Here is a 21,167-nt window from a genome sequence, read left to right on the forward strand (position 1 = left end):
GATCTGAGAATGTCTGGAGGAGAGGAATTAAAAGACATTCACAAGTGTTGTGGTCTCTTTGGAGTATGGAAACAAATACAGAATCAGAATTCAAATACAGGGTATTACAACCCTAAGTTGTTGAAAAATTTCCATTGTGACCCTCTGGTAACAAATGTTTTGGGCTTATTTTGTCATGACATTAAATTGTCATTTTTATTTATTATATTCCTAAGGCTAGCAGCCAATTCTTTCTTTTCACAATCTTTGTAAATAATGATTCTGTAGTATTCCCTATGCATGAGAGGGGCCTATGTGGCGGGCTCAGCAAGGATCCTTGCCTTAGCCCAGAAGTGACTAACCTTGGCTCTCCAACTCCTATCATCCCTGACCAGTGGCCGTGCTAGTTGGGGCTGATGGGAGCTCAATTCAGCAACATCTGGAGGGCCACAAGTTAGCCAGCCCTTCTTCAGCCTGCCAGTTTTGCTCACTGGTATAACAGCATCAATCAGAATGAACCATATGCTAGATTTTTATAGAGTTACAATAAAAATGTTTCATAAGAACATAAGAAGAGCCTGCTGGATCAGGCCAGTGGCCCATCTAGTCCAGCATCCTGTTCTCACAGTGGCCAACCAGGTGCCTGGGGGAAGCCCGCAAGCAGGACCCGAGTGCAAGAACACTCTCCCCTCCTGAGGCTTCCGGCAACTGGTTTTCAGAAGCATGCTGCCTCTGACTAGGGTGGCACAGCACAGCCATCACGGCAGTATTAAGTCCCTCCTGGGGCATGGTATCACCACCCACAACGATTCTGTGGAGGAGTCTGCCTCTTTTGGGGTTTCGAGCTTGCTGGATTCAATGCCTTCTTTCACGTATAGAGCGACTCCGCCACCAATACGTCCTTCCCTGTCCTTCCGATATAGTTTATATCCAGGGATAACCGTATCCCACTGGTTTTCTCCATTCCACCAGGTCTCCGTTATGCTCACTATATCAATGCTCTCCTCTAAGACCAAGCACTCCAGTTCTCCCATCTTGGTTCGCAGGCTCCTAGCATTAGCGTACAGGCACTTGTAAGCAGTGTCTCTCTTCAAGTGTCTTTGGCACTTGTGGTTTGGCCTGCGGTAATTTTGCTCTTCTGAATTTATATCCTGTGCCCCTGCTCTCACAATGCCTACTTCTAGGTGTACCCCTTTTAAAATTTCATCATTTCTTTGGTTTTTATCCCAGGGGGAGGTTTATTCCGAACCGGACCTTTCTCAGCTCCTGTCGGGTTTCCCCCCTCAGTCAGTTTAAAAGCTGCTCTGCTACCTTTTTAATTTTAAGTGCCAGCAGTCTGGTTCCATTCTGGTTCAAGTGGAGCCCGTCCCTTTTGTACAGGCCTGGCTTGTCCCAAAATGTTCCCCAGTGCCTAACAAATCTAAACCCTTCCACCCGACACCATCATCTCATCCACGCATTGAGACTGCAAAGCTGGGCCTGTCTGGCTGGTCCTGCGCGTGGAACCGGTAGCATTTCAGAGAAAGCCACCTTGGAGGTCCTGGCTTTCAGCATCCTACCTAGCAACCTAAATTGTGCTTCCAGGACCTCACGGCTGCATTTCCCCATGTCGTTGGTGCCAACGTGCACCACGACCACTGACTCCTCCCCAGCACTGTCTACCAAACTATCTAAATGACAGGCGATATCCGCAACCTTCGCACCAGGCAGGCAAAACACCTTGCGGTCTACACGCCCATCACACACCCCACTGTCTATGTTCCTAATGATCGAATCACTACAAGGATCCCTCCACCCCCTGGAGATATATCCTCGGCACGAGAGGATAGCTGCTCATCCCCCAAGGAATGGGTCCCTTCTAAGGGATCATTTCCCTCTTCCTCAGCTGGATGCTCTCCTTCCCTGAGACCATCGTTCTCCATGATAGCAGGAGAGCTATCGCTGGAGTGGGACACATCTATAACATCCCTGAAGGCCTCCTCCACACACCTCTCTGCCTCTCTCAGCTTTTCCAGGTCTGCCACCTTGGCCTCAAGGAAATGAAGTCGTTCCCGGAGAGCCAGGAGCTCATTGCACCGAGAGCACACCCACGATTGCTGTCCAACAGGCAGATAGTCGTACATGCTGCAGGCTGTGCAAAACACTGGAAAGCCTCCACACGCCTGCTGGCTTCTTACCTGCATAGTTTTGTTTGAGGTTTATTACGTCAATAGGTTGGAGACTGTGGTTTAGTTGAGGTCAGGGAACAGAAGGGCAGAGTGGGGGGCCCTGGCCTCCTCACCCTGCTGCCGAACTCGCTCTGCTGCTTAACTGGAATTTAGCCTTATTTACAGTGTCCCCTGAAGCTTTCCTGCTAGGGTGGTGTTGAACACTAGCTTTCTATAGGCGTTCTTCTCCTAGGATCTGTCTCCTAAGATATAGGTTCTTTCAGGATTTGGCTCCTAGCTCAGGGTGACCTTAGGCTGCCCTTATTGTTTATTTCTCTGAGCTGTTTTAATTCAATTAAATAATGGAATAAATGGGAGCTACTTACCCTCTTTTTGCTCTGCTGCTTAACTCGCCTTGACGCTTTGTCAGCTGGGGCCTTGACACTTTGTCAGCTGGGGCCTTGACGCTTTGTCAGCTGGGGCTCCCTCTAGCTCGTGGATGACTGTTCACAGTGAAGTTCATGGAGAGTTCCCATATTTTAGTGGTATCTCAGGTGATGGAAAAATACACAGAAACATACCAGCAACCCCATATATAAATCTGGTGACGGAAAGCCTTGACATATCGAGGTGTGTGGAAAGAGAGTTTACCGCTATCACATCAGTGCCTCCAAGTGCAGTGATTTACTTTTTCTCATAGAAGTAAATTTCATGTTCACTTATGTGGGTGAAAGCAAAGGGGAACAACAATGGTTGAGGCTCAACCTGCCCTAGGCAATTTTGATTGTCTCACACCAACTAACGATTGTTGAAGAAAGCGAGCAGCTGTAAATAGCAACACAACTGTACAGGAGTAAATCCCACTGAACTCAAATCTAATCTATAATATATTTTTTCTCATTATTCATCCTAGAAATGTGTCAAATTTATTTTTATTAATTTCAAAGCCTTTTGTCATATGATAGTGAAGACATCCTTTTGTGTTTCAAACTGGAGGTTATGTTCTACAGTGCCTTGCAAAAGTAATCAGACCCCTGACCAATGCTCCCATATTACTGAATTACAAATGGTACATTGTAATTTTGTTCTGTATAATATTTTATTTTGAAACATGGAAACTCAAAATCAATTATTGTAAGGTGACGTTGGTTTTCTGTTGGGAAATGTTTGTTAGAAACATAAAAAACTGAAACATGTTGCTTGCATAAGTATTCAACCCCCACACATTAATATTTGGTAGAGCCACCTTTCTCTGCAATAACAGTTTTAAGTCTTTTGGGATAGGTGTGTACCAGGTTTGCATCCATTGTCGGAGGGATTTTGGCCTATTCTTCTCGGCAGATTAGCTCCAGGTCATTCAGATTGGTTGGGCATCGCTTGTGGACCACAATTTTCAAAGAGCGCCACAGATTCTCCATGGGATTGAGATCAGGACTTTGACTGGGCCACTGTAGAACATTTTTGTTCTTGACTCACTCCAGCGTTGCTTTGGCCTTGCGCTTAGGATCACTGTCCTGCTGAAAAGTGAATTTCCTCCCAAGCTTCAGTTTTTTAGTGGACTGAAGCAGGTTCTCTTGCAGTATTTCGCTCCATCCATTCTTCCTTCAATTTTAACAAGATGCCCAGTCCCTGCTGATGAGAAGCATCCCCACAGCATGATGTTACTACCACCATATTTCACTGTAGGGATGGTGTGTTTTGAGGCATGGGCAGTGTTCTCTTTTCTTTTCTTGGCAGTGCCTGGGAGGTGTGATGCAGTTTCTCCCTGATCCAACTGTACTCACTGGGATATCCAAACACTTGGATATTATTCTGTACCCTTTTCCTAATTTATGCATTTGTATTGCATTATCTCTCACTTCTGCAGAATGCTCTTTGGTCTTCATTTTCCTTAGATCCACAGCCTGACTAATGATCCTTCAGCAGTGGGATTTTTATCCTGACAATGTACAGCAACTTTAATGGTTCACAGGTGGAGGCCAATGATAAGGTAATCGTGTCCTCAATAGGGCAATTTCTTACATCTGTGTAAGCTGGGAGCTTCCACAGCACAAGGGTTGAATACTTATGCAAGCAACATGTTTCAGTTTTTTATGTTTCTTACAAACATTTCCCATAAGAAAACCAGTGTCATCTTACAATAATTGGTTTTGAGCTTCCGTGTTTCAAAATAAAATATCATACAGAATGAAATTAAAATGTATCATTTGTAATTCAGTAATATGAGAGGGGTCTAAGTACTTTGGCAAGGCACTGTATTTCTATTTTGGGTGCATTAACAGTTGAATCTGAAACTGCAGTTTGATGTAAAATCACACTGATTCCAATATGTTGCTACTTAAGCAATGACTCTAGCTGTTGGGAAAACAAACTTGGCCTGCCCAAGATGCATGTGTTCAGCCTGCTATGCTTAAACCACTTAAGGAAGAGTGGGCATGGTCTTTAATGTTTTTAATGGTCTTTGTTTTTAGAGCACACCTAGAAATTTGGTAGAATATATTTCACCTCCCACTGTTTTATCTTGTGCAAACTGAGATACTGCTCATGTCCATTAGAGACTATTCTGCAGAATAGTCAGTGCCATTATTCCAAAATTGCTTTTGGAGTTTTTTTAGTGTAAATTATGCAAAGTGTTGCTGTATTTCACATATTCACAGAAACAGAAGCAAAAGAAAATGCTTCACTAAAATTGCAAAGTAAATCAAATATATTTAAAGTGACTATCTGAACTATATCATCTATCTTAATATTGTTGTTTCCTTCTAAAACAAGATCAACACAGCACATTTCTTGTTTCTGTTATTTGGACTGATTGCAGGTGTTGCCACCACTCACCATACTCTCAGAGGCACAGGTTCCCAAATTCTTTCAAGCTACACAGGAAGTGGGTTGGACTGTGAAAAACCAACCCAAATTGTGTTTGCATCTTGACCAATTTGTAGGGCAGTCCAATTTCTCCGAGAGGAGGTCAGGACTCCTGCTCCCCTGGTGCATTCACTATAGCTGCTCAATTTCCCTGCTTTTTAAAGTTTGATAGACAATATCTGTGGGCTATAGGTACGTTCTTAAACCAAATATTTAATTTCTGCTCTTGCTTTTATGTAATATAGCATGTTTCTTTTTGCTGATGATTTTATACTTTTTCATTGCTCTTGCTGCTATCAGTACATGTATGTTTATTTTAAATGATTTATATTGTATTTATTTATTTGTAAGTTGCTCAGTAGAACTGATTGAATGATGGGGTGGGACTCCTCCAAATCTGGAAGGAGGACAGCAACAGGCCAGTCTCTGGTGATCCTATAGTCTGAAGGTGGGGCTAAGTTTTGATGTGTCCCCCCCCAAAGCTGTATTCTAGTTTACAGCCTGCTTACCGTGCTTCATTGAACAGCTGGAGGCATTGAGATTGCCTTTACCTACATAGCACTCACCTTCATCTGCCCTGCCATCCTTGGCTTCCATTTCTTGGTCATCCTTCAGTGTGACAAACAGATGAAAACTGGAACTAGCTTTGCGTGTTAGTTTCCTCCTTTAGTGTCTGTATGTATGCTTTCCCCTCCTCTCATCTCAGCACGGAACATTCCTCTAGGCCAGTCGTTCCCAACTTTATAAGCATGGGACCCCCTTTGTAAGCTCAAAAGATTTTGTGACCCTCCCCCTGCTAATTGTAATTTTAGTCCCTGTTAATTGGACTGTAATTTTAGTCCCTGTTAATAGCATGGCAAAATCACATCTCCAAATATCCCTTTCCATTAAAAGCTCCCTGCAGACAGGGAAGTGTTGCTTTCTTTTCTTAATGCAAAGGTCCAATCAAATTGGTATCACCTCCCTCCCTCCCCTGCTCACACAGTCTGAAGATGTATAGTCCTCTCTCCCAACACCAGTGTTGGACTAAGATCCAGGTTCAAATCCCCACCCAGCCATGAAGCCCACTGGGTGACCTTGGACCCATCACAGTCTCTCAGCCTGATCTATCTAACAGGGTTGCTGTAAAGATAAAATGGCAAGTGGGGAAGAACTATGTGTACCACCTTGAGCTCCTTGGAAAAAAGGTGGGATATAAATGCAATAATAATTAAATAAATACATACATTTCTGCTGCAATACCAGGATCCCAGCCTCAGCCAACCTGCTGAGGTTTTTTTTTTGGAAAAAGAATCAGGAAGGAGCAATGTGGTGGTGATAGGGATGCTAGATTATGCACTGCAGACAACAGGGTGGATAGGTTAAAGAGGGGGATTTGTGCTTTTAGGCCTTGGGATGATCATCAGAACTGATGACTTGCTTAGCATGCACTTGGGGAATGAGAGCAGAGCAGATCAGTGCATGCACACCCACAAACACACCTGCCTCTCCTGCAAGCATGTGCAGGCATGCATGAATTCTGGCACATGGGAGGGGGGAAGCCCTCAACTGTCACCGCATCTTGGAAGGAGAGATGGGAGGGCAGAGTGTAGGTGAAAGAAAGGGGAAGATGGTGGACACACAGCCTCAGAAATGAGGGGCAAGCAAGTCCCAAGCTTCCTCACTGCTTCTTGGTTCCATCTGGGCCAAAGATCTGGGCAGTCTCACATATAAGAATACTTTTTTAAAGGAGGTGGCAGCGAAGCAGGAACCAAAGCAGGCTGGCTGCCAGGAAAGAAGGGGGAAAGCAGCTTTCCTTGCAGCCTTGCTTCTGTTTGCTTCACAAAAACCCTCTTGTTCTGAGTAAGAGCGTCGTCAGCAGTGGCAGTGCGAGGAGATTGGAGTTGGTAATAGTAATCCCCTCGTCTTCCTGGTAGCTCTGCCCCCAGCCTCCTTCAGTGTCTGCCATGTGTTTTATACGCAGATGCCTACCCTCTACCCTCCCTTCTCATTTGGAGCAAGGAGGAGGTGTCATATGCAGCGGCAGTGGAGAACAGACAGCGTCCAGGGAATGAAGACTCTAAAAAAAAATTAATAAGTTATTCATTTCTCTACTGTTCATGACCCTCGCTGGATTACTTCACAGCCCACCTGGAAGTCATGGCCCCCAGGTTGGAAGCCATTGCTCTAGGCAAAATAGGCATTAAATGCAGAGCTTGGAAAAGTTACTTTTTTGAACTACAACTCCCATCAGCCCAATCTGGTGGCCTTGCTGGCTGGGGCTGATGGGAGTTGTAGTTCAAAAAAGTAACTTTTCCAAGCTCTGATTAAATGTCTGTGGAATTTCTTTATGTTCTTTAACAATTGGGGAAGCATGCTGTGCTTGTCAGAACTCATGATGATTTGTGAGTCAGTTTGGAGTTCCTGGCCACAGAGACCCGCACACAACTGCCTCATCACCTGGCAGGCCTCACAATCCCACCACTAGAAACAGCAAGAAAAAAATGTTTCGCACATAATAGGGGAACAGGGAAAAGTCACCTGAAGAATTTCTCAGTGACTATTGCTTTATTTATATTACACTGCTAAACAAATGCACATGTTTGGGTGAAGTAGACATCTAAATTGCATGCAAAACTCGCTGAACAATGCATCTCTTTAAGAACCACTTTAAATAGTATAAGTTTATCGGTTAATTGACACATATTTAGAGATGTAAATTACATGGATCTATCAGTCCATATTTTAACTTTGAACCCATTCTGAACAGTTAAATTGAATCCTAACATCTATACATCTTTAGGGCCTTTCCATACAAGAAGAAACAGGTGTGCCCCATATGCATTTTTACCTTACTGCAATATGTCCACAAGCATAGTCCAGTACCACATTTTTGCTCTTCAATGAATGGGTGGGGAACATGCTGCTTCCAGATGTTGCTGAATTATAACTTCCATTATTCCTGATAATTGGTCGTGCTGACTAGGGCTGTGAGGGTTCTTATCCAATGATATCCAGAGGGCCACAGGTTCCCACACCTTCAATAATGGTTCATGGGATAAGGAAAAGAGCCTGGTTTGCTATTCACACACATTTAAAATATTTTTTAACTTAGTGTAAGTCGCCTGGAGACCTTTGGGTGCCAAGCGACTAATAAATCTAAATAATAATAACAATAGGGTAGATATATGCTCCAGATGGGAGAGAGTACAAATCCAAAGAATAAAAAGACAACACTTAAGATTTCACAAAATAGTTGAATAGGATGGAGCCACCTTGCTTCTCTTAATGTTTTGTGTTTTTTAAAATAGAATGGGGATGAGCACTGTAGTGTAGGAGGTTGAACTGAATATTTTTTAAAAGATCTGAAATGGCATAGATGTGGCCTAGGGGTGGGAACTTTGTGCTTAAGTCCCATATCAGTATTAAATACCATTACTTAGTGATTATTAAAGAAGAAGGGAAGCCAGAAAAACAAATATAACTACTAATGGTTGTATTTTGGCCCCTTTTCTTTTTAATTTATCTCTAAATTATTTGGCTCCTTATCACCATAATGTTGATGCACTTGTTCCTAAATCGAATAATGTCAGAATTCCTGTCCCATCCAGAGCCGGAACCAAGAGACTGAGACACGGGTGCAATTAAATCTCGTTTTATTAAAGTAATGGATACATCAAAGGCAGTGTGCTTCATAAGAAACACCTATACTAGCTCACTAGAATCCCTAGCTACACTCTACACATGCTCTACGACGTGTGAAGAAAGTTGACTCAGCAACCCCCCCCCGGTGCACTGCCAGCTTAAGTAGGGAACGTTTTCGAGCATTATCTCTGACTCCTTCACAAGTCCTGTCTCTGCCCTGTCCGCTTTTCACGGCTGCGGGCATGAGGCGACGGGGAGCGGGTCTCCAATGGTTCATCGGGAGACACCTGCTCTGGAGTAGGCTTGAGGTCAGGAGGCTGCGTCACGAGAACTGCTTGGCTGGGGAGGAGTTGTCAGAGTCTCCTGAACTTCCCCCAACGGCTCCTCTGCGACAACTGGGGGCGGCGCTGTCTCTGCTTCTGAGATTGCGCTATCACTGGGAATTGGCCCAAGTTCAGGCTTGCTTCCCCTCCCAAGGTCCTGCTCAGACTCAATAATTGCTGGTTCTTCCGTGCCCTCAGTCAGCTGCGGTGCCTGCAACTCATGCCTCCCCCCTTCCTGCCCCTGAAGGGAAAGCCGAGGCTCAACAATTCCTCTACTTCATTGTACTATTATACATGATGGTGTTGTCATGCTCAAGAATTGGCTTAAATCACTTATCTGCATTTGACACCTACTGCTCAGAGAATAGTCTGACCATTAACAATAATAAATCTAAAATGTTGGTGTTTACTAAAGCCCGGAAGCAATACAAATGGACTTTACATGGTAATGCTATAGATCAAGTTTCTCACACAAGATATTTAGGCACACAAATGGTGAGCACTGGCTTTTGATCTGAACAATGTAAGCAAGCAATTGATCCAGCAAATTCCAGGAAGCAGCTTTTTTCAAGATTCTTCTTTATGCAAGGTGGCCACTTTATTCCTTCTCCCATTCAAGCCTACAAACCTACGACCCTGGTCCAACTTACTTATGGCATCCCCATCTGGATCTTAGGGTTTAATTCCCAACTGGAAAGAGTTCATTCTGTTTTCCTTAGGAAGTTACTGGGTTTACCAATTTGTGTGGGAAACAGCTATTTAGCTGGAAGTGGGTATTTGATCAGTCAAATGTAAAGTTGGATTGATGCCCTTAAATAGTGGCTATGTTTACATTTCTTAGCAGCTCTTGATAGTTACCTCTTTTTATTGGTCTCAGTCTCTTTTGTTAGCTATTGGAAGAAAGAAATAGATATGAAGATATTTCGACTGCGCTATTCTCCTGAAGTCTGGGGCAATTATGTATTAAAGAGGGCCCAACTTCTTGTCCAGTGATTAGTAGATTTAGATTTGCAGTATCTGAGAACTGCAGCCAGTAACTCTTGTTCTCAATTTAATAATTCTATAAATGATGGAATCATCACAGCTTCATATCTGTATACATTAACTGTTTCAAAAGTATAAGAGAGCATTTACTCTTGCTTCCCTTATTGTGCTGCCTTCAGCACTGTTAAATGGACGATTTAATAAGACCCTGGATAACAAACAGATTTGTCTGTGTGGAGCTGGAGCAATACAGTAGGGCCCCGCTTTTCAGCGTTCTGCTTCTCAGTGTTCTGCTAATACGGCAGTAGCATGCCATCATGTGGGTAATAGTGCCATCTAGCATCTGAAGGCAAGAATGTACCAAAGGCAAGACCTGGGGCATCCATGCCCCTCCTACTCCAGTTCATTCTTGCCTTCGTCTGAGGCACTTATATCCACGTTTAATCTGAGAATTGAAAATGTTGTGTGTGAGAGAGTGTTTTGGGGGTGTTGTTGTTGGGTTTTTTTGTTTCCCAGCTTTTTTCCTCCCTCCTCTTTCTCTTTTACCTTTTCAGAGATAGTTGGGCTGGTTGGCGTGGTCGTTTTCAGTTGTCCCCCCCTCTTCGCTTCCTCCTGCCCTGCTTGTTTCTCTTTTGTTTTTTGGGACAGTGGGGGCTGCTTGTGCCACCTCTTTTTGTACAGCGGCAGCGGTAGCTCCCCCCCATTCAGGGCTGTTTCTTCGCCCATGGGCAGAAGTGCCCGTCGGCAGCAGCAGCGAGTTTAAAGCTTGCGGCAGCGGCTTCAACTCACATCCCATTTGACCATGCTAGTGTGCTGGCCTCGCAGCAGCGGTGCCTTTTCCCTTCGGCTGCTACTGTGGCCACTAGGATATTGTAGTAGCGGCTCTCTGCTGTTGCTCCTGCGGCACGTTTGGTGCTCTCGGCGGTGGCTCTTTCCCTCTTGTCCTTTCTCTGCCCCCCCAGGAGGCTGTCTCCTCCACTGTGATGGCCACCGTTGTACTCCTTTGAGCTATTTTCTCTTCACCTCCGTGATGGCTGCCATTTTGTTTTTGAATTTTCCCGCCTTTTTCACCACCATTTTGACACTATGTTCCACTTTTTGGCAATTTTTGCTTTTCGTCAGGGGTCTGGAGCCTAACCCGCCATATGAGTGGGGCCCTACTGTAATAGAAACTGGTCAACATGTTCTGGTCAACATGAGCATGCAATCTGATGCAAGTGGGGTGTGTGTATAAAGTAGGGATGGGACCTGTTGGCCAGTGCCAGTTCGAAAGGAATCCATTGACTTAACAGGCTGGTATCAATTGTTCCCTCCCCCTCAGAAAAAATACTGATATTTTGGGTCAAAATATTGACCCTTTTCCCTAAAATCCCTTTAAATGTTGGCTACAACCCATTGCTAATTTGGCAGCTTCCATTTGTTATTTTAAACAGCCAAATCAGAGGATCAACTGATGAAAAAATCAGTATTTTTTTCTCTAAATAGCAAATTATATTATTGTTGTACTGCAAAATATGCTAATACACATTAGCAACTAGTCAGAATTGATGCAGTGCCAATTCGTACAGCCTTGAAATTGTTATAACAAAGAGGTTCATTGCATTTAGAAAGCACCCTTTTGACTCCAGAGTAGTGTTTTTTGTCAACCATTCATGTGATATTGTCCTAATGTAAATTAAATTATCCCAAAATTAAAATGAAAGGTTTTCCCTCCTTCATATATCTAATACAGAGTTAATTTTGCTTTGTGTATCAGATTTCCAGACATCTCTTCAAACCAATCATGTCTGAACAGGGGGGGAAATGGCTGAAACTACAAGGTTTTTTCTGTGCAAGTGGAGCAAGAGGATTTTCTTATAGTTAGATGAATTTCCTGAAAAGGCGTTGTTTCTTCTGCCATCTAGTTATTGTATTACTATTTGCAAGAAGAGGCCAGAAACTGTAGAAAGATACCGTTAAATCTTGAATAAAAGCTATTATTGGTTTGTTCCTTTACAAATAGTAGAAAGTAATATTATCTAGAATATGTTTACTATGCGCATAGAACTCCAGAGGCAGTGAGAGCCATCTATATCAGAAAACAATTTCTCATAATGTAGAATATATTTTTTATTATTAACCAATATAAAGAAAACAATGTAAATGTTGATGAATTCCTGTCTTTGTCAGTAAATCACTTGATACTGTTGAAAAAGAACCTGTTTGCCAACTGCACTGTATGCTTCCTTCTTTTACCTATTACAACCCAACTAAATATATATCTATGCAGAAAATGCATATTGGGAATCATTCAGTTCAAAGCAGGGTGTTCAGTAGGTATTGGGGGGGGATCAGATTTGCAGCGTTTACTGGAAACCAAGTGTATATATTATTGTATTAGAGTTATGTCGACTTATGGGTAATTGAGCTTGCGTCCAGAAATGACTTTTTCCAAACAAGTACTAAAGCAATTCATGGCACTTTCTTATTTAAATCACTTTTGTGGAAAGGGCTGTAGCATATACATTGCGTACACAAAGTCCCAGATTCAGTCCCCAGCATCTCCAGGTAGGGCTGGGAAAGGCCCTTGCCTGAATCACTGGAGAGGTGCTGCCAGTTGGCATAGCTAATAGCAACCTAGATGACGCAGTTTAAGGCACCTTCCTATGTTTGCAATATTGTAAGATGTTTTGTGTTGTTTTGAAACTGCATTAGAACCAGATAGAACTGAGTCAACTTTTCAATTTTCTTCATGCCCCTAAAGCCAATTTTAGATTCAGCTTCAGTTTTGAAAAAGCAGATAATTTCCCCACTCTCTTCCACTCCAAAGGAAATAATGTGAGTTGATATTGTTATCATACAGCCACAAGAGTGGCTGTATACTATAGCCAGCGTGGATTTTCACATTCCGCAATGTTAAATTGAAAATACCCCCATGCCATTCTGATGCTTCCCATAAGCTCATTTCAAAATAAAACCTTACCAGACTTACAGTCCTGAACTCGGAAACGCTTGCTTAACAACCCTGTCAATTTTCATACACAAAACAGTCAGAGAGAATAGAGAGTTCAAAGTCTAAAAAGAGAGGGAAAAAACCCAGAGCCCCTTTGGACTTTTTTCTCTGAGACTTCTCATAATCTGTTGAAATTCATTAAAAATCATCCATGTTCACAGAGTACCTGTAATCCTAATACTGACCTTGCCCCATACTCTGACCTTCATCTTCTGCAGTTTAAAAGTTAAAAAAATGGCTGGCTGATTGTTATTGATTTAACAAATTTTGGCTTGAAGCCAATGATAACGCGGGGCATGCTCTGTAAAAACCAACTGTCAGTGTTCTAAAAGCCTCACAGCTGCTGCGCTTGGCTAATCAGAGGGCCACACCCACACCAGACTTGATTTCACATGAGACAGTCATGGCTTCCTTCAAAGAATCCTGGGAAGTGTAGTTTGTGAAGGGAGCTGAGAGGAGACTCCTATTCCCCTGAGAGAATGGTTTAACAGTCAGCCACTCTGCTTGAAGGTCTGTGAAAGGAACAGGGCATCTCCTAGCAACTGTCAGCACCCTTCACTAACTACACTTCCCAGGATTCTTTGAGAGAAGCCATGATTGGCTTTGAGCCATGGCTTTGAGAGAAGCCATGATAAATTGTTTTAAATTGTTTTAAACTGTTTCAAAATGTTTTTAAAAGTTGTGTTTTTAAATTTGTGTATTTGTTTTTATTTATTTATTATTAATATTTATTTATTAATTAAATTTCTATACCGCCCCATAGCCGAAGCTCTCTGGGCGGTTCACAACAGAATAAAACATCAATATACAATTAAAACCACATATAGAAGTCAAAACACACAGGAATACTAAATATTAAAAAACGAATATACTAAAATACTAAAATTATTAAATGTAAAAGTACGAAGATGTGATAATGTTACATGATTAAAATGCCTGAGAGAAGAGGAAGGTTTTAACCTGGCGCCGAAAAGATAACAACGTTTTTAATGTTTTTAGCTATTGTAAACCGCCCAGAGAACTTAGGCTATGGTGTGGTATATAAATACAACAAATGAATAAATAACGATTGTCCAAAGTGTAATAGAGGCCTGATATGGATGTGGCCAGGGACAGCTTTGTTTTAAATTTGGGTGGGAGGTAGGGTTGCCAAGTTCAGGGCCTGAGGCTGATCTTGTATCTTTAGGAGAAGAGAAAGTCAGCCAAGTGCAGGTGTTCTTGCAACATTGTAATGGGAAAAACCACAAGGTGGAATTCTCCCTTTCCCCTGCGCAAGTTTTAAAGGTACAGAAGACCTCTTGGTTGCCAGGCCCAGCTATCTTCACCATCATATGACACTGACCAATAAAAAGACTTTGAAATTAATGAAAATAATTTTGACACAGATTTCTAGGATGAATAATGAGGGAAATAAATTTTTCTGGTTTAGACTATCTGTAGAAACATTAGCAACACAGGAAAGAAGCAAAGTAAGAAGAACACCAACAAACATACAACAATATAATTCTCTATCTTTGGAGATGGCAGGTGTTGCCACCACTCACCATATGCTCAGAGGCACATGTTACCAAATTCTTCCAAGTTACACAGCAAGGTTTTTTGCCTATTAGTGAATAGTCCTGAACTCAGAAACACTTGCTTAACAGCCCTGTAAATTTTCATGGTGATACACAAAACAGTCAGAGAATTGAGAGTTCAAAATGTAAAAAGAGAAAGAAATAATCCAGACCCCTGATAGACTTTTCTTCTGTCAGTGGTCTCATAATTTGTTGAAATTAATTAAAAATCAGCCATGTTCACAGGGTACCTGTACTCCTATTACTGACCTTGCCCCCATACTCTCACCTTCATCTTCTGCAGTTTAAAAGTTAAAACTATACATGGCTGATTTTTAATTTAAGAAATTTAACATTGAAATCTATTATAGTGTCAGGCATGGTCAGTGTCCTAAAAGCCAGACTCACAGCTACTGGACTTGCCTAATCAGGGGGCCATACCCAAACCAGATCTTTATTTCACTTTAGACAGTCATGGCTTCCCCCAAAGAATCCTGGGAAGTGTAGTTTGTGAAGAGTGTTGTGATAAGTCTCCTATTTCCCTGACAGAGCTCCAGTGGCCAGAGTGGTTTAACAGTCAGCCACTCTGAATTAAGCTCTGTGAGGGAAACAGGGCATCTCCTAGCAACTCTCAGCACCCTTCTCTAACTACAATTCCCAGGGTTCTTTGAGAGAAGCTATGACTGTCTAAAGTGGAATAAAGGTCTGCTGTGGATGTGGCCAGGGAAAGCTTTGGTTTAAATTTGAGTAGGAGGCTACATGTGTCTGCTGTAGAATAAAAAGGTGGGGAAACCCTGAAAAAGAATGATACTGTTCACAGTGTTTTCCTTTTGGAAAGGAAAGGGGCTTTCTCTCTGCCCAATGCCCACCAATCCAATCTCCTCCTCCCCCTCTCCTCCCCCTTTCCCCCTCCTGCCCCTCCCCCATCCTCTTCCAATCCCCTCCTTGCTCCTTCTCCTCCCTCCCTGTCTCCCTCCCCTTGGTCAGTTTTACCTATCCTAAGCATGATTGCACGGGAGTAAATCCCATTGAACTCAATAAACATGCAGATGATCAAACCTGCCTTCCTCTTCCACCTCCTACCTGCTCCCATCCCCCTCCTCCCCACCTCATCCCTTGTGGTCAGTTTCACCTACCCTAAGCATGATTGCAGGGGAATAAATCCCACTGAACTCAATAAGCATGCAAATGATCAATCCAGTCTCAGCAAACTTGCACAGGATCCCATTTCTTACCTCCCGGATTAAAAAGCAGAGAAATTCACTAATAGGCATTAGAAATATTGATAGAAATATTGATAGAAATATTGATGGAAATATTTGTTGGCTCTAGGTACGTTCTTAAGCCGCAAGGTTTTTTGCCTATTAGTGAATTCAGTATTGTTAAAAATATTGATGCTAGTAGCAGAGACGCTAAACAATACTATGGATGGTTAAATTGTAACAGTGCCCACAATGTTAGAAAATTGTATGCATGCATGATGGAGAACTTGCATATCCAGAGGTTTTACTTAATTTAGTGACCTTTACTGTAGTGGCACCTACCCTTTAGAATTCCCTCCCCTTAAATATTAGATAGGTGCCATCTCTGTTATCTTTTTTGCGCCTACTGGAGATCTTCCTTTTTCAACGAGCCTTTTAAAAAGAGATCTCATCCCAGTCTGCGTCTCTGTTGGAATTGCTTTTTAATATGTTTGTAAACCTTTTTTTTTTAAAAAAATAGATGTTTTCGAAGCTTTTTAAAAATGTTTTTAAAGATGTTTTGTTTTAATATGTTTTTAATGGTTGTTTTGTTTTAATATATTTTGAAGTCTGTTTTTATGATACGTTAAAGTGTTTTAATGCCTTTGTTTTGCCCCCTTGGGCTCCTACTGGGAGAAGGGGCAGGATATAAATAAAATAAATAAATAAAATAAATAATAAATAATTATTCATAGCAGATCCTCAGACTTCTTGAAGAGGTAAACCACATTTTGAGTGGAAAGACAGTTTGCTTCTTCAGCAATGTGAGGAGCTGTGATAGAAACTTCAAATAAGGTTGTGTCTGTGTATGTTATATCCTTGTTGAATTATGAGCAGTATAAGGCATATCATGCTTTTGCTTGCTCTAGCTTTAAAAAGTATTTTATTTTGCCACATGACTCAGCTTTTACAATAATTATCCATTTCAGAAACAGACATCGCTGTTAGTGTGATTTTCAGTGTAGTTCTCCCCAGTAGTGCTGGCTGAAGATGGGTTTCCAAGAAATTAGATCTTTTCTTTGGAAGGTTGACTCAGCAAGGAGGGGAAGGCCTAGACTTTTACCTCTCTTATCTACAGCATCTATATATGCTCGAATTCCGCTGAAAAGTCAAGAGTTAGTTCTGTCAGATAAAAGTTGTATTCCATCCAGAGATCTACGATATCCATGTTGTGGCTTGCAATAGTAGTGTCTAGCTGAAGATTCAAGAATTCTGGAATGGAGATTGACCATAACTCTGAAATCTCTTCTCTCAGCTACCCTGTGGCCCCAAAGACATTCATATCAGCTCTCCCAGCTTCCCAAAATTACTTGCACTTTCCATCAACTCCCTACACATCCTTTCTCAATGAAGAGTTAATTAAAATATTCGCTAAATGGACACCTCTATGAAACCTTCAACTGCAATCCTATACATACTCATATGGGAATAAGTTTAATTGAACTTAGTGGGGCTTACTTCAATTTAGACATATATAGGGTCACACAGTTGGTTTCATCTCTTGGAAGTGATGCTAATTCTGTTACTTCCAAACAGCATTAGATAGGCCATGGAGTGATGAAGAAAAAAGACCAAGTGTTTGGAGTTCTGTTTACTCATTCTCATCCTTTATAAAGAAAATGGTATTTAGTCTTTCTAATTCCACCAGCTGCTTCCTCCCCCCCTTGCAAATCTATCATTCTAAATTATTTTCTCCTTTGTTTTGTTTTTAGACCCCAGACAAGCACAGTCATCCCCTCCATGGTCCTATGACCAGTCTTACCCATCATACTTGAGCCAGATGACTTCACCATCCATTCATTCCACAACTCCCCTGTCCTCTACACGAGGTACAGGGCTTCCTGCCATCACCGATGTGCCCAGACGGCTCTCAGGTAAAGACCATGTTTGAATTAAACTAGTTATCTCAGACAGAAGCAGGGAAGGCTAAGGCTGCTTAAAAGGTAGATACTTATTGCAGTGTACTTACTGTCATTTGGAGGTTAGCAAAAACTGTTGGGGTTGCTGTATGAGCTAATCCCCACCCTCACTCACACTCCCACCCCCACCCTCACTCCCACCACTTTTCTTTGGCCTTGTGGCTTGCATGTCTGAAGATCCATTGAAGGCACAATATCCCATGGTTCAGCTTCACACTATTTTCAGGAGGGGAGTCTTTGCTCTGTATGTTTTATGTAAACAGATGTACATTTGTACATCATACTTTTTGATGATCCCTCCTAAAAGCTTGCTTCACTCTCATAAATTGGTTTATTAATTACAGCTAAAGGTCTCCATATTTGGAATAGCAAGGTCTAAGGCTGACATTCATTCCAATAGTTTAAGAAAGCCGCTTTGCTTAGTGTACTTAAGATCTCTATCAGAACCCACATTACTTTAGGATAGAATGCAGTCCTAGAATGGATTAGACATGTCACTCCATGGTATAATGAAAGAAGAAAGAAAATCTTTGTAGAAATGCACACTAACAGTACAATCCTATACATGTTTATTGAGAAGTTCAGTGGGGCTTATTCCCAGGTAAGTGAGTATAAGATTGCAACCTAAATAGCTCTAATACTAATATCAGTCATATTAAACAGATAGACTATGCATAAATATCTGGTATACCCCTATGCACTCTGTGATCTATCTCTTGGTAAAATAATCTGCTTGCCGTATTGTTATGCAACATACAATTGCATATTGTAATCTTATGTATTTTGTCATATGGGGGGAGCCCATATGACATTTAGGAAAGGTGTGAATCCTGCTGAAAACACTGAAGACAGTTGTAGAAATTAGTGACCTGTCTGATTGAACTATGTGTAAAATAAGGGAAGTGTTTATGATTAATTATAAAAGCATGGTGAACGTAGGCTACTCTATCAGCTCTCCTTGTCCCCACATTAAGTTTGCAAGGCATAGTTATTGTCTCAAACACTCCCTTCCTATACACCTGCTTGACTCCCAACCAGCCAGGTGAACACCTAGCCTGTTTTTTCCTTCTCTAGAAAGCTCAGATACAGTATTATAAAAATATTACTTCACTGAATCTCTGACAGACTGAACTATAGCCAAGATGCATATAGGATTTGATTAGCTTAGTTGATTTCATTTCTGTTATCAAAATACGGTGCTGTCTTTTTCATCTTAGCTATTCAGTGTGTCTCCAGAGATTAGGATACCCGTTCACTTTAGATGTGTTTGAATTCATGACTTCTGGAAATACTAGCAAGTTATATATGTCTTCTTGTTTTTGTTTGAATTTGATCTCCAATAATTAGTTTTAGCGTTAGACCATCTTCATTTAGTTCAAATCTCCTGATAGCCTGTGTAGTGTTGGGTTGTCAAATCAGTTATTTTTGCAGCTTTGCCACTAGCAATACCTGCAAGATATGGCTGACTGGGACTGCAGCAGCTGTGGAGGGTTCTTGGCCTGTAGCCCTTGCTTGTCAGGATGCCTAACATGTGGAAGAGCCAAAGCGCTCAGAAGTCTTACCATCAAAGCTGAGCAAGCAAGAAAGCAAACTGTCTCCCTTGTCTGACCTATACATTTTGGGGAAGAAGTTGATTCCCCTGTACTGATTTCTTCTTCATATATTTCCCCCCTTCCCCAAAAAAGGGAAAATGAATTTGCAGCTATGGCAGTAGGGCTGTAGGTTTTATGGAGCAGTGAGCTACAATGCACCAAACAACATGGCCAAAGGGGGTGTCAGAACTGCGATTTTTAAAATATAGGATAGAATACGTATTTATAAAATCTTGATAAACACAAATTCCAGAGTAGGTAATAGACTTTATGAAGAGAGAAACCAAAGTGTATTGCCCCATTTCCATCTTTACTGTCACCAGCATTTATTATTTATAAAGTGCCTAATATGCATAGTGGGATGTAGAGAAATAATAATAGTAACAGAATTCTCTGCCCACAGACTAAAAATCAGGAGACGAAAGGAGAGAGAAGCTGGAGGGAAAGAGGAAACTTAGCACAAGTTGGGGAGGGGGACCCCAAATAGTGTATCAAAAAGGAAGTGCAAAATAGAAAATAATGACTTTTTGATAATGTATTAAAGTGAGACAAAAAAGAGATCAGCCAAATGTTTAAAGGAAGTAAGTTCCATATATAAAAGGCCACAAGAAAGAATGTATGGAGATGATAAATAGCGTAAGGTTTAGTAAGAATGTTAGTTGTTGTTGAACAGTGGGTCTGAAAAGGAGAACAGATTAAAACAATGAAGAGAGATAAAGAACCAGATCAAGAAGAGTAAACTGTTGAGATATTCCTTACCCATTTAGACATTTCATGTGCCGTTTTTGACACTGTCCTAATAACTAGTGGAAGCATGTATCATTTGGGGTTTGTTCTGCTGATATCAATTTCTGATATTAACGCATTGGGGAGGGGAGGACACACAGACTAGTGAACCCTATACCGCTATAGCATGGCTCTAAGAGTCTTCAGTATTGGTGTCTAGTACAACGTTATTTCCAATCTTGATGGCAATTACAATATTTATTGGTAAACCAGACTTCGGTATATTCATGCCAGTATCTGCTTCTTGACATTTTTGCTAGCTTCAAATAAAACAAGGAACGTGTGGCTAGTGTTAAAGATTTTGTTATCCTTAAACAGGCCCTCCCACACAGTTCACATACATCATTGTACAATTCACATGCTTAGAGACATGTACCAGGGAGCTGCCAGTGTATGAAGCAGCTCTCATTAAGGTCTGGCAGGTCCTTCCTGTTCCTACTGTTGTGTTGGCCAACTGCCCTTGTGCTCAGTTCCTTCAAAGTCAATCCCAGCTACTGAACTGACCCCCTCGATTTACCCACCCCTCTGCTCCAGCAGCTGCTGCTCATGTTACTTGCTTGATCTCTGTCCTTAATTCCCCCCTGTCATTTTTGATCAGTAGAAACACGTCAGAGTTGTACTGGGATGGGGAAAAAAATCTCTTATATGCAGACCCTTGCAAAGTCCTGGTCTAAGTTTGTGCTATTAGTATGGGTGGCATCTCCTTAGACAGTCTTAACAGCCCTGAGGTAATACTGTCTTCAGTCTCATCCTTCTCGTCTTACTCTTGAAAGCCACAAATTATAGTGGGATGTACATATATGCAGGCATATGGACAACATGAAGCAATGTCTCTAGAGCTGAAACTACACATTTGTTCAGAGCTGTAGTCATCTGTAGAGCAATAGTATTCCAAAATAAGAGAGAACCATTTTGTTTTGTTGGACTGGAACATTCCTGAATAAAACAGGAGTCTAAAATGACACATCTGGCAACCACAGTGTATATATACTTTTTTAAAATGCTGTCTTCTCTCTCTCTCTCTCTCTCTCTCTCTCTCTCTCTCTGAACAAACTATGAACTTACAGATGCATGTGAATAATTAGAGCCCTTGTAGATGCATTAGGGAGGAAGTTTAGGAAAGCTAATAGAATCCAGTCCAGTAAAAACTAAAACAAAG

The 21,167-nt window shown here is 41.6% G+C and overlaps 1 protein-coding gene across 3 annotated transcripts in view; it reads left to right on the forward strand.

The window, feature by feature from the left end:
* RUNX2 (RUNX family transcription factor 2) overlaps positions 1-21,167 on the forward strand; it is a 213,098-nt gene that overhangs the window by 145,959 nt on the left and 45,972 nt on the right. For 2 of the 3 annotated variants that reach the window (XM_061622345.1, XM_061622348.1), the window contains one exon: positions 17,424-17,585. The exons of the other annotated variant lie outside the window; for it this stretch is intronic. In XM_061622345.1, the coding sequence (XP_061478329.1) occupies positions 17,424-17,585 (162 nt within the window). The remainder of the gene's footprint in view (positions 1-17,423; positions 17,586-21,167) is intronic. 3 annotated transcript variants of the gene reach the window in all.

The sequence above is a fragment of the Rhineura floridana genome, chromosome 4, assembly GCF_030035675.1.
Source record: "Rhineura floridana isolate rRhiFlo1 chromosome 4, rRhiFlo1.hap2, whole genome shotgun sequence".
Taxonomy (NCBI): Eukaryota; Metazoa; Chordata; class Lepidosauria; order Squamata; family Rhineuridae; genus Rhineura; species Rhineura floridana.